General features: G+C 34.6%; 1 protein-coding gene across 2 annotated transcripts in view; it reads left to right on the top strand.

Moving 5' to 3' along the window:
• Positions 1-14,207, top strand: part of LOC123528649 (dual serine/threonine and tyrosine protein kinase-like) — a 100,972-nt gene extending 86,765 nt beyond the window's left edge. For both annotated transcript variants that reach the window (XM_053521619.1, XM_045308529.2), the window contains exon 14: positions 6,348-14,207. In XM_053521619.1, the coding sequence (XP_053377594.1) occupies positions 6,348-6,583 (236 nt within the window). In that variant the 3' untranslated portion in view covers positions 6,584-14,207. The remainder of the gene's footprint in view (positions 1-6,347) is intronic.
• Positions 14,208-14,510: the final 303 nt, after the last annotated feature.

Genomic DNA, 14,510 nt, shown 5'->3' with positions numbered 1-14,510 from the left:
CTGCAATTTTTGTCCGGAGTACTTCTCAGCAACCACTGGTGGGAATTTAGTGAAACATCATAGGAAGCTCACTATTAAGAGGAGATGCACATATTGTCTATATTCCAGACGGATGGCTTTTTACTGAGTGATTGCCCTTTCATTATTCAACATCAGTATAGTATAGTACAATTCTTGTCCACAGTATTTCTCAACAACCACTGGTTGGAATTTAGCAAAACTTCATAGGAAGCTTCACTGTTAAAAGGAGATGCACATGACATCTTCATGTTTTGGTAGGATGATTTTTAGCTCGACTTTTCGAAGAATAGTCTAGCTATTCTACTCACCCTGGCGTCGGCGTCAGCGTCACACCTTGGTTAAGTTTTGGACTTAGAAAATTTTGGTTAAAGTTTTACATGCAAGTTACTATCTCCAAAACTAATGCAGATATTGATTTGAAACTTCACATGTGTCTTCGTGGTTATAAATCTAGTTGATAGCAGCAAGTCCTATAACTCTGACCTTCATTTTGGCCAAATTATGCCCCCTTTTGGACTTAGAAAATTCTGGTTAATGTTTTGCGTGCAAGTACATACAGCTATTTCTAAAAGGCATATATATTTGAAACTTATTTTTTCTTTTTCTAGATCAATTACCAACCACACTGGGTCAAGTCCCATAACTCTGACATGTTTTTTGAGCAAATTATGCCCCCTTTTAGACTTAGAAAATTTTGGTTAAAGTTTTACATGCAAGTTATTATCTCCAAAACTAATGCAGATATTGATTTGAAACTTCACATGTTTCTTCAGGGTTATAATACTAGTTGATAGCAGCAAGTCCTATAACTCTGACCTTCATTTTGGCCAAATTATGTCCCCTTTTGTACTTAGCAAATTCTGGTTAAAGTTTTGCGTGCAAGTACATACAGCTATTACTAAAAGGCATATATATTTGAAACTTATTTTTTCTTTTTCTAGATCAATTACCAACCACACTGGGTCAAGTCCCATAACTCTGACATGTTTTTTGAGCAAATTATGCCCCCTTTTAGACTTAGAAAATTTTGGTTAAAGTTTTACATGCAAGTTATTATCTCCAAAACTAATGCAGATATTGATTTGAAACTTCACATGTTTCTTCGGGGTTATAAAACTAGTTGATAGCAGCAAGTCCCATAACTCTGACCTTCATTTTGGCCAAATTATGTCCCCTTTTGGACTTAGCAAATTCTGGTTAAAGTTTTGCGTGCAAGTACATACAGCTATTACTAAAAGGCATATAGATTTGAAACTTATTTTTTCTTTTTCTAGATCAATTATCAACCTCACTGGGTCAAGTCCCATAATTCTGGCATGTATTTTGTGCAAATTATGCCCCCATTTTGACATTGAAAATTCTGGTTAAAGTTTTACATGCAAGTTTCTATCTCCAAAACTAATGCAGATATTGAATTGAAACTTCATATGTGCCTTCAGGGTTATAAATCTAGTTGATAGCAGCAAGTCCCATAACTGATATGCATTTTGGTCAAATTATTTCCCCTTTTGAACTTAAAACTCTTTTGATATTTAACCTTTTTGGGTAATATTTTCCTGCTTCTGGGACAATATTTCGAATAGTCGAGCTTGGCTGTCTTACAGACAGCTCTTTTAGACTTAGAATTTAGCAAAACTTCATAGGAAGCTTCACTGTTAAAAGGAGATGCACTTGACATCTTCATGTTTTGGTAGGATGATTTTTCACTTAGTTGTTACTCTTTGATTATTCAACATAGTAATAATTTAGTGCCATTTCTTGTCAGGAGTATTCCTCAGTAACCACTCGCTGGAATTCTTCGAAATTTCATAGGAAGCTTCACTCCTAAGAGGAGATGTGCATATTGTCTTCATGTTCCCATTGGATGATTTTCACTGAGTTATTGCCCTTTGATTATTCAACATTTACTAAACTATAGTGCTATCCTAGTCAGCAACTGCTGGTTTGAATTCAGGGAAAATTCATAGGATGCTTCACTATCAAGGGGATGTGCGCATATTTTCTTCATGTTCTAGTGTGATGATTTTTAATCCCCTGTCACGAATGGTGTGGGTTACAGGAATGGTAGGAATAGTCTCCTAAACCTCTTGAAGGATTTTCATGAAACTAGGGTCAAATGATCACTTCATCAAGACAATGTGCAGAACTCATGAGTCAGCCATTTCGACTCAAGGTCATGGTCACAATTCAAGGTCAAAGGTTTGAGCCTTTCATTTTGTGTCCGCTCTGTATCTCCTAAAGCCCTTGAAGGATTTTCATGAAACTTGGGTTAAATGATCAACTCATCAAGACAATATGCAAAACTTATGAGTCAGCCATTTGGGCTCAAGGTCATGGTCACAACTTGAGGTCAAAGGTTTGAGCCTTCCATTTTATGTCTGCTCTGTATCTCCTAAAGCCCTTGAAGGATTTTCATGAAACTTGGGTGAAATGATCACCTCATCAAGACAATGTGCAAAACTCATGAGTCAGCCATGTCGGCTCAAGGTCAAAGGTTTGAGCCTTCCAGTCTGTGTCTGCTCTGTATCTCCTAAACCACTTGAAGGATTTTCATGAAACTTCGGTCAAATGATCACCTCATCAAGACAGTGTGCAAAACACATGAGTTTGAGCTATGTTGGCTCAAGGTCAAGGTCAAAGGTTTGAACCTTCCATTTTGTGTCCGCTCTGTATCTCCTAAACCCCTTGAGATTTTCAAATTCATAAAATACACTTAACAACGTCAATGCTTCTACTCAATACCACCAACCCTTTCACTATCCATAACAGTGGTGGGGGATATAGCTGTCTTTCAGACTGCCTTGACCAATGAGATATTGCTCTCTGATTATTCAACATTAGTAAACAGTATGTGCTCAGTCAGTGAATTCCACTTTTGTTCCATTAATATTCAATAAACATATTTTAAGAAGCATCCATCTGTTTTACCGCTATTTTTTGTCACAGCTATTTCTATATTTAAAAGAGTAATGACAAAATCACACAGAAGTGACAGTATGTACGGACATATAGATAAATGTAAATAAATGCATGAAGTATTTTACTGTGATATTGAGTTATACTGGATAGTAACACACTTATTGCCATTTATCTTAATTGTGCTTTTAAGGTAAAAAAAAGTAGATATATAGCTGATATTGACCGTTGTTTGGATGTTGTCCATTTTGTTATATTTTCCTGGTTAGATTTTGAATTTCAGAAGTAGACCTAAGTCTATGAAGTAAATCTAAGATTTTCCATATAAACCTAAGACTTTCAATAGTATACCTGTCTGTCTTACACCAAAGGTGTTACTAGTATACCAAAGGTGTTACTAGTATACCAAAAGTGTTAATGGTAAACCAAAGGTGTTACTAGTATACCAAAAGTGTTAATGGTATATCAAAGGTGTTACTAGTATACCAAAAGTGTTAATGGTAATCCAAAGGTGTTAATGGTATACCAAAGGCGTTACTAGTATACCAAAGGAGTTACTAGTATACCAAAAGTGTTAATGGTATACCAAAGGTGTTACTAGTATACCAAAGGTGTAACTAGTATACCAAAAGTGTTATTGGTAAACCAAAGGTGTTACTAGTATAACAAAAGTGTTAATGGTATATCAAAGGTGTTACTAGTATACCAGAAATGTAAAGGGTAAGCCAAAGGTGTTAATGGTATACCAAAGGCGTTACTAGTATACCAAAGGCATTATTAGTATACCAAAAGTGTTAATGGTATACCAGAGGTGTTAATAGTATACCAAAGGAGTTACTAGTATACCAAAGGTGTAAATAGTATTCCAAAGACTTCCTGTAATATACCTCAGACTTTCAATAACTAAGATGGCCTGTGTAGCTATACAAAATGAAATTCAAACTGAACTTTTGTGATAGACTTTATATGATAATATTTTTATTAATTAAAAGATACTATGTTTTATTCTATACCTATTATATCTATCCAATTGCGAACGTTCATTTACAACACGTGACCGTACAATATATTACGGTATTTGGATGCACGTGTGTACAAAGATCCTGTATTTTCTGTATTTGGACGCACGCGCATACAAAAAATCCTGTATTTTCTGTATTTGGATGGTTCAACAGTCCCATGTTAAACATACGATAAAGCCCGAAACGCATGAAAATGTTCCAAATGTAAATCGGATGAATTGATTATGCGTCTTGAAATCTGGATTTAATTTGAGTTTTTTTTTGTTTACAACATACAAAAACGATTCAAGGGATAACAATACTATCTGATTTAGATATTAAAACGTTCGTTAATAATCAAAAACTTAAAAATACAGTAAAAAGGATCATCAGATGTTGGAATATTTGAAAAGACGCTAAAAGAAGCCGTTCTGGACGAAACCTAGAAATTGGTATCAGCTCCGACTGTCTGAATAGCTACCTCAGCAGTTTTTATTTAACGGTTAAGAAACAAAATGGAGAAGATTATGAATGGCAGCGGACGGGCGGTCACCATCCAAAACATGTCTGCTCTATAATGCAGTTTTCGTCGGATCTTCACCAAACTTACTGACAATGTTTGTGGGCAGTACATCTCGGCCAGTTTCGATAACCAGCCAAATTGTACCAGGCACTCTTTGATTATAGTCCTTGAATTACTCAAAAACGGGGAATTTAGCCTTGTCCGCTCTTTTAAGTCGAAAAGTTTTCATCCGATCTTCACCAAACATGCTGACAATGTTTGTGGGCATAATATCTCAGCCAAGTATTATTACCACCCAAATCGCCAAATGGCTGTTGTAGGGAGGTTGCACCATATACTATTTTTCATGATGATATGCAGAAAAAACAACATTCAATGAATTACGTATATTACGTATGAAGTGAAATAAATATAGAATAAAAGGTTATTTAAGGTCTAACATTGTTCTGTATAATATATATTTGCACTCATACCAAGCTGGGAAAAACTAGAAAAGGCAGGAATTCAGTATTCAGTGAAACATTTTTAATTAAAACTGTTATTATAGTAAGATAAAAGGTTTTCTCAGCTGGGTACTCGTCCAAATATATCTCCATTTTGTACAGAACAATGTTAAATAAGCTAATAATATAAGGTAACAGCTATCATTCAACTTCCTCTTCAAGTTGCAACAGTTCTTTATGTGGCATTAGAAGTTTTGTATAGGAGTCAGTAACATATATTTAGATTGACTTGGGTTAATTAATCCCCCGCCACAAGTGGTGGGGGGTTATAGGAATGTTCTCCATCCATCCTTCTGTCCTTCTGTCCTTCCGTAACATTTTGTGTTCGCTCTGTATCTCTTAAAGCTGTTGAAGGATTTTCATGAAACTTTGGTCAAATGATCACCTTATCAAGACGATGTGCAGAACCCATGAGTCACCCATGTCAGTTCAAGGTCAAGATAACAACTCAAGGTCAAAAGTTTGAGCCTTCCATTTTGTGTCCACTCTGTATCTCCTAAACCCCTTGAAGGATAATCATGAAACTTGAATCAAATGATCACCTCATCAAGACGATGTGCAGAACCCATGAGTCAGCCATGTTGGCTCAAGGTCAAGTTCACAACTCAAAGTCAAAGGATTGAGCCTACGATTTCGTGTCCGCTCTGTATCTCTTAAACCTCTTGAAGGATAATTATGAAACTTAGATTAAATGATCACCTCATCAAGACGATGAGCAGAACTCATGAGTCAGCCATGTCAGCTCAAGGTCAAAGGTTTGAGCCTTCCATTTTATGACCGCTCTGTAAACTCCTTGAAGGATTTTCATCAAACTTGAGTGAAATGATCACCTCATCAAGACGATGTGCAGAATTGATGAGTCAGCCATGCCGGCTCAAGGTCAAGGTCACAACTTAGAGTCAAAGGTTTGAGCCTTCCATGTGTCCATTCTGTATCTCCTAAACCCCTTGAAGGATTTACATTAAACTTGGGTCAAATGATCACCTCATCAAAAACTCATGAGTCAGCCATGTTAACTCAAGGTCAAGGTCACAACTCAAGGTCAAAGGTTTGAGCTCTGTATCTCCTAAACCCCTTTTAGGATTTTCATGAAACTTGGGTCAAATGATCACCTCATCTAGACGATGTGCAGAATTCATGTGTCAGCCATGTCAGTTCAAGGTCAAGGTCACAGCTCATGGTCAAAGTTTTACCCTTTCACTATCCATACCAGTGGCGGGGGATTTAGCTGTCTTTCAGACTGCCTTGTTATATTGTGTCTTTACTGACAGAAAGCAAATAAATGCAGATGTTTCATTGAAGGGAAAACAAGACTTTCTGTTTATAAGTGCTCTCAAAACTTTGCTTTGCTTATTGAAATGAATTTTCCTTTTATATTAATAGGTTTACGTCCTGAATTTCTGCCTGTGTTTGATGATGAATGCTGGGATTTGATGTCAGAGTGCTGGGAGAGCGAGCCAGTGAAGCGGCCTCTTCTTGGAGATGTTCAACTCAGGCTGATTAAGATATTTGAACGGTATTGCAGCAAACCAGGTGGTCCATTAAAAACAGCAAAAGATTCCCCAGCAATGAAAGTGAGCAAACTCAAATATAAAACGCGTGGCATGGACAAAAAATGAACTCGGATATATGTTACACCTCTATTATTTGCAAAGTTTTGAGTTTATGATGTGTACAGACCACCAGCTTACAGGATGACATGGTGAAAACAATTTCACTGAACATTTACTCCTTAAAGCACTGCTTGATTCTTGACATGGTGTAAAATTTCCATGCGTAGCTTAATCTTGTCAAAAATAATTTACTGTTATGCAACTATTTTTGTATCAATATTAAATGTACAGCATATTAGACGAGGTAAAAAAAGCTTTTCTTAATATCAGTTGACAATCAAATAAGGAAAGCACATTTCATTTAATGTGTTACTTTACCAGACATTTAAAAGGGAAACATGTATTTAGCTACTTGCTAGTATTTAGGTACATGCTTGAAGGAATGTATTTATATTTTGTGTTTCTTGTAAAAGTTATTTTTAGCACATTTAATGTAAGAAAAAAGGAATACAGTGTCTTGTTGTCACTTGATTACTGGCATTGACATTTTTAGATTTTTGTTTACAGTAAAAGACCGCTCGCTCGAGGTCGCAAGGGGATGAGCAAAATGCTCAAGTTATCCATGGTTTCGAGCGACCCAAACATTGACCAACATACAATTAAAATTGAAATTTGTTTTACCAATTGCCATTGGGACCATTCACAGAATAAACATTGATGTGTAATAATAACATACTTGTGACATTTTCAAAAAACGTATTACAAACGTTATCTATGATAGACATTTCAATATGTCATTTGTAAATGGCACATGTGAAGAAACAACTAAGACTTTTTATTTTTATTTACCTATCAGCAAGTGCATATCAAAATTATCGTCTCAATTTTTTGAAAGGCTATATTATTTCCTTCATTTGCATGCAAACAAATGCTGATTAAAATACTAAGATCCCGTAACTATCTTCTCAATCCCGCAGGAAAGATGTTTTAAGTCTATATTTGATCAATAAAACTTTTCTTCAACCTTTCATCTATAATTATTCTCATTATCAGATCAAATATACCAACATACAAACATTTAAGATAGTCGGGAAATAGACTACGCAATTCTCACAGCATGTGAAAAATTTTTATTATTCCCCCGAAGGGAGGCATATTAGTTTTCAACTGTCTGTCCGTTAGTTCGTTCGGTCCTTACAACGTTAACTTTTTGCATGAAGGCACTTTACTCGCAAACCACTGCACCCAGGACCTTCAAACTTCACATGCTGATAGTACTTATTGAGTACATGTCGCCGACCTCACCACCTGGTAGATTGAGTAATGACAACTTAAGTCTGGGGTTCTTATAATATGTATTTGACGACAGATACGATCCTGCAGCTATAACATAAACATTCAATCGTACCAAAGGAAAACAATAATTACGAGTACTGGAACAATTGATGAATGCACAAAATCGATAATTACAATAAATACATGTTTATAATCTGATTATCTGATACATGACCCCTACTGATTTTCAGGTCAAAGGTCAAGGTCACTAGGTAAAAGGTCAAGACGCTGCGGGGCATTTGTCACCATTAGTGACAGCTCTTGTTAACCAATACATTCTGACTGCCGAAGGTGTGAAAAATTTTCATCGATGAGCGAGCGGTGTTTCACTGTATTTCCGTTTTCTTTTGAAAACTAAAGGAGCTATTGCTTTGAAATACTGCACATTTATTTTTTCGTAATAAGATCAGTAAGTAGGCCAAGAACCATAACTATTGCATTTGTCAGAATTATAACCCTTTGTAACTTGAAAATTGGTATTTTTTGTTCAATATGTATGTTAAGGTCATCATAGGGCTTTTCATCTTGCAATTTCAAAGAGGTCTTGGCCTTCCAAATTGGGAAGTTCAGTGTGATTATTGCCTGTTTTGAGAAAAAGGTAATTTATCAACAGGGCCTTTTTCCCTCTGTAAAAGAGGTCTCTCAAATTACAGATTTTATTGGGGGTTATATTAACAAATTGGGAAGTTTCTCTGCCACAGTTGGGAAATAAAATAACCTTCTTCATTTTAGATTTGAAAAAATCCTGTGTTAGTATGTAATGCAGACATCTGTAAATAACTTCACAGATTTCCTCCCATTTGTAAGTAAGTTGCCCAGTTGTAGGCATGTATCTTTTTTGTACGCCCGAAGGGCCGTATTACATTATACCCCCAGTGTCCGTCTGTCTGTCCGTCGTCTCTGTAACTCTTGACCCTCTTGAAGGATTTAACAAATGTTCACCACATTGAGATGACATGCAGAACTCATGAGTCAGCCGTGCCTGATCAAGGTCAAGGTCACAACTTAGGGTCAAAGTTTTGAGCCTTCCATTTTGTGTCAGCTCTGTATCTCCTAAACCCCTTGAAGGATTTTTATGAAACTTGGGTCAAAGTTTTGAACCTTCCATTTTGTGTCCGCCTTTTATCTCCTAAACCCCTTGAAGGATTTTCATGAAACTTTGGTCACCTCATTAAGATGATGTGTGGAACTTATGAGTCAGCCATGTTGGCTCAAGGTCAAGGTCACAACTCAGGGTCAAAGGTTTGAGCTTTCCATTTTGTGTCTGCTCTGTATCTCCTTATTCCCTTGAAGGATTCATATGAAACCTGGGTCAAGTGATCACCTCATCAAGACGATGTGCAGAACTTATGAGTCAGCCATGCAGTCTCAAGGTCAAGGTCACAACTTAGGGTCTAAGGTTTGAGCCACCCATTTTGTGTCCACTCAGTATCTCCTTAACCCCTTGAAGGATTTTCATCAAACTTGGGTCAAATGATCACCTTATCAAGAACTCATGAGTCAGCCATGTCAACTCAATGTCAAGGTCACAACTCAAGGTGAAAGGTTTGAGCTCTGTATCTCCTAAACCCCTTGAAGGATTTTCATGAAACTTTGGTCAAATAATCACCTCATCAAGACGAGTCATGAGTCAGCCATGTCAGTTCAAGGTCAAAATTACAGCTCAAGGTCAAAGGTTTACCCTTTCATTATCCATAACAGTGGCAGGGGATTTAGCTGTCTTTCAGACTGCCTTGTTTCCCTTGGTTGCGACAAAGTTGAGATATCAAGATTTGACTGTATATTGTACTTAAAATAGATTCTTGATTCTTTCTCTATGAGTAATATTGATGACAAGGGAAATTATTGTTATAATGTCAGTTGAAAGTTCTAACATTTTGCAGTTGGATAAGGTTCTCAGAGCTGCCAAAAGTTTATGAAAAATTGTTAAGTATCTATTGCTTTAAGCTTCTAAGAGCTTCCAAAAATTTATGAAAATTTGGAAAACATAACATTATGACATTTTATAGTAGCATCTTTCCAGCAGTTGCTATAAATTTACAGTATCAATATAATAATAATTATCAATTACCGGACCTCTAGACAACCTATATAAGGGTTGTCTAGGGATTGGGTTACCGGACATCTAGCCACTGCCAAGTATTTAACTTAAGGTGACTTCCCTTTAAATTCATTCCATACTCAGACAAGATGAAATATTGTACATTCCAAATGGGGGAAAAATTTACATTTGTATTTTTATTTTTTTTTATTGACACTTTATTTGCGTCAAAAAATCAGTTTCTGCTGTTTTTATCAGAGTATTTCATATAATATTGTATAACAAAGTCTAAGCTTATGTTGTATGGCACTTAAGTTTAAAACCAGTGTTATTGTTGCGTGTGTTATGGAAACTGTGGAGCTAAATCAGAACTTGGGTCATATGTTGTACATGTCCCTGAGAGGTTTAATTATGCAGTGTACATATTGTTTATTTATTCTGAATTGCCAAAATATTTGTATAAATAGACACAATCATAATATATATTAGTCTAGCTTATCTGAGCTTGGTGCAATACTAGTATAATAGATTAACACTTTTTCAAAACACTTAACTTGACGGTCAACTGGATGGTTTCTTACACATAGTTATATTGTGCTTACACAGTAAAAGTAATGTTTTTGAATGAGACAAATTTTCAGTGGAACAAATTAAAAGGTTACTGATGAACTTCCCATTCTTAAAATGTTTGCACAAAGTAAAATAAAAAGACATAGTAAATGTCAGTTAGTGGTACTTGAGTTCCAATAAAAATTGTGAAGCTATTTAGAAGTGAAGTTGCTTTCTGTGTAGAGTGTTTCTGTTGATTTATAAGAATATTTTATTATACACTTTAATAAATTAATGTTTGTAGTATTTAGAATCATTTATGCTGTGAATTTCTGTAGTTGTTAATTTAGCATGCCAAATGGTAAATGTGTATGAGTAAGTAAGATCAAGTACTATACTTACAAAAGGACAATCAGCTTACTTTAAATTAACTGTAGTGGTTTGACCTGCCGGTATTAAATGTTGTTAATTTGAACCAGACAGTATCTCAGTGAAAGCAAATTTGTAAGAGAATAACCTCATTTGGAATGTTAGAAAAAAAATATTTTGAGAACAAAGCAAAAACAAATTTCTCATGGTGCAGATTAATGAAAACCTCTGTTCCTTCAGTGATTTTAACATTAAGGTATGAAACAACTTAACATCACCATACCAGTTTTACCATGGTATGACAGGCTAGGATGTGCTAATATCCTGGGTAATTGACATAGACACACACATATACTGAATTATTCAATATTTTTTTATGGTACCTAAGATGGTTCTGCACGTTTGAAACTGGAAGTGATGGCATAATATCATTTCTCCAGAAAATGTGGAATAAAGCCTGGATTCGGCTTATGGATATGAAAATCATTTTAATACAGTTGCACTTTTACTATCTTTCTAATGTTTAAATATGATATTATAACATATGACACGTTAAACAATTCAAAATTGAAATGTGCAGTTCATTAAAATCATGGTCAAATATCTCAAAAATAAATAAAATCTGTAAAAAGATCCTTTGGAAGCAAAGAATGCAACCAAGAAGAATAATAGCTGACTCGCTTTGATCGAGTCTGTTCATGAGAAGTAATGAAATGTGCAACACCTCTCACGCCCCCTAGCACCGGCTTTAGCGGAACTCTATTACACATATATTGAATGAACTCCATTATCCTAAAGGACCAGAAAATATAAAAACACTGAATCCAAGCAAACAGACCTATACATTTTATTTCACCACATTATAGACCATATATTTAATTATTACTGTGGGAAGTTTCATTAAAATTTACATTGTAGAAAAATTTCTGTTTGCGAAAATGTTACGAAAGTTGTGATTTTCCCATTGACTCCCATTATGAAAAATTGAATCTTGAATCCAAATTTTTCAAATCAGTCTAGCAAAAAAAGCAAGCAGACAACCCTATCTTTTTTATTTGCTGAATTTTCTAAGTATACTCTGAAGTTAAAAAAAATCTAGACTTTATTCAAATTTTACATTATAGAAAAAATTTCGATCCAAACATGCAGAACTACCTTAACAGAACTTGCTCCATACACAGAGGGTATAACTGACTATTTGAGGGGGTTGTTTATAATAATTTGCCACCTCAGCATAACAATTGAATAACTGCATTGACATACAGAAGGAGTTATCTACAGTTTATGCTGAGGTGATGATTATGTTCTATGCTTGTTATATGTAACAATAGATGTAAGAAATGCTTAAAGCTTTTTAGTCTTTCTAGATATAGGTTAGAGTGACATATAAGTCTCACATGTGCCATATGTCTGTTAATCATGATAACACGTCATTTTGAATGTTCTGAAATTTTATTGTATCATGGTTATCAAGGTCGGGTATGTACCCCACAAAAATGGAGAAAGTTCCATTTCGTGGAAAAGCCAAGGTATTAAGCTATGAATTGAGGGGGTTGGTGGAAATTGGAGAGAGGGGAAAAGCACAGAAAAAAATCAGTCATTGAAAAGATTAAATATCTGAGAAATGTTAAATCAATTCGTAGATGCTATAGTACAAGAAGTTTTAGTAATATGTAATCATAACATGTCATGAAATTAAAACTTTACTTTTAGTTTTGCAGCAATTTATATATAATTGCAGTAGGTTACGCATAGAACATGTAAATACTTGGCAAAGGATGGGACATTTCTCATATGAAATGAAATTAATTTAGTTATTGTTCAGTGATTAGTGCTATGTAAACATGGACAGCTATGAAATTTTGTAAATTAAATCAAAATGTCAACCAATGGATGCACCCACACATTCTACGACTTGTGTGTTTCAAATTGGATGATGAAATCATCTAAAATGTAATGTATTATTTATGAATTTAAGATTCTATTTTTCTATATTATTATCCAGAGATTAATTTTGTTCTATGTAATTTACTTCTGTTCTGAAATATCATTTATACCCACTTGGTATTTGTAACAGGTCTTGTCTGACAAGGAAGCAGTAAATATTTTACATAAATTTGCCGTGTCACCTACAGTCCAGCAGGATTATAACCTTTATTTAAGCTGTACTAGTTTGCTTATATGAATAGACCCTAAGAGAGAAGTAGTTTTAACATTTTGAAATATGTGTAAAGTTAAAACTTGATACAGTAAATGTTCAGCTACAAGTCTTATTTTATACTGCCCAATATAGCTTATCAAAAAATTAAAATGTGATAGCAGATATTATCCTTTGACCAAAATAAAGCTGCATTTAAATCAGATATTATCCTTTGACCAAAATAAAGCTGCATTTAAAAATGGTCTAAAAAGGCAAAGTTTGGGCTCACCTTAAGGGTTTACTCTCAAAAGCCATTAATATTTTAGTTCTTTTGAGGTGTAGTTTTCACAAAAGAATCAAAAACACAAAATCCTTCAGAAATGTCTTTTTTTTTTACAATAATTCTATAATTGTTTAGTACTTGTTAGTATGTTTTGTACATTTTTCATCACATCTCTGTTATGTGCTGAACCTACACTTTAAAGTTTGTTAAATGTAACTGTGTGTCCTGTATTGCAGTACAATAAGCAAATGTAAAAGTTCTGCTTTACCTTAAAAATTAGTAAAATATGCCAGTTTTGTAAAAACAGTTCAGAGTTCAATTCAGCACAAAATGGGTACAGTAGGTTTTCATATTACGGCTGTAAACATGCTCATAATCATATATTATAGTCTGTGCCTTTGCACTTGTTAGAAATAAAAATCAAATAGACTAAGGAAAATTGTCCTTTTGAATTTTTTTGACTTTGTGGAATAGATATATCTTACCTGTTAGTTTACACATTAACATTCAGTGGTGATATGACATGTTTTGCTTCCCCATCATGTAGCTAAAAGAAATAATTTTCTTAAATTTTTGCTTTTATGGTGTTGTTACATATTAGTATGTATTAGAAAAAAGATGGCTATGTGTACTGGATTGTAATTGAGACTTGGTATACTTGTAACTTCATGCTTTCATTGTGTTTAACAGTTATGAAATTTCCCTAAGGTAGTGGACCTAAACAATATTTGGAAATTTTTGTTTGATCATACACCCTCTTTATGCAATTTGGCATTTTGTGGACAGTAATGTAGCTGATTAAGCCCATTGAGAACATGCAGTGACGATCATTTTTACAGGTCCACTACATTTATGTATTTTGACTTTTTATACAGAATTTTACTGAACATGTAGATGTCTCTTCTGCATTACCTACTTTGTTCTTGACCTGTTGTAAACTGTTACCAGAATAAATTATATTATTTCTTAAAAAGGTGTTATTTATTAATTTGAAATGTTTTACAGATATAAATTTCATCAGATGAAGTATACAGAGTGATAGTAAACATTGATAGAAATAGTGGGTGTATATTGACATGTAATGTTTTTGTTTTAATGTATAAATGTAAAATGGATAGAGGGGAAAAGATGTTATTTAGGCATATCATTACTGTTTTAAGCTCACCTGAACTTTGTCCAGTGTGAGGTATTAGTATAGGGGGATGGTCTGGCATCCCTGCATAACGTTTTTAGCTCACCTGAGCACAAAGTGCTCGGAATGAGCTATTGTGACCAC

The sequence above is a fragment of the Mercenaria mercenaria genome, chromosome 13 (genome assembly GCF_021730395.1).
Source record: "Mercenaria mercenaria strain notata chromosome 13, MADL_Memer_1, whole genome shotgun sequence".
In the NCBI taxonomy this organism is placed as follows: domain Eukaryota; kingdom Metazoa; phylum Mollusca; class Bivalvia; order Venerida; family Veneridae; genus Mercenaria; species Mercenaria mercenaria.
The sequence above is the reverse complement of the archived record's forward strand: the minus strand, read 5'-3'. Positions and strand labels throughout refer to the sequence as shown.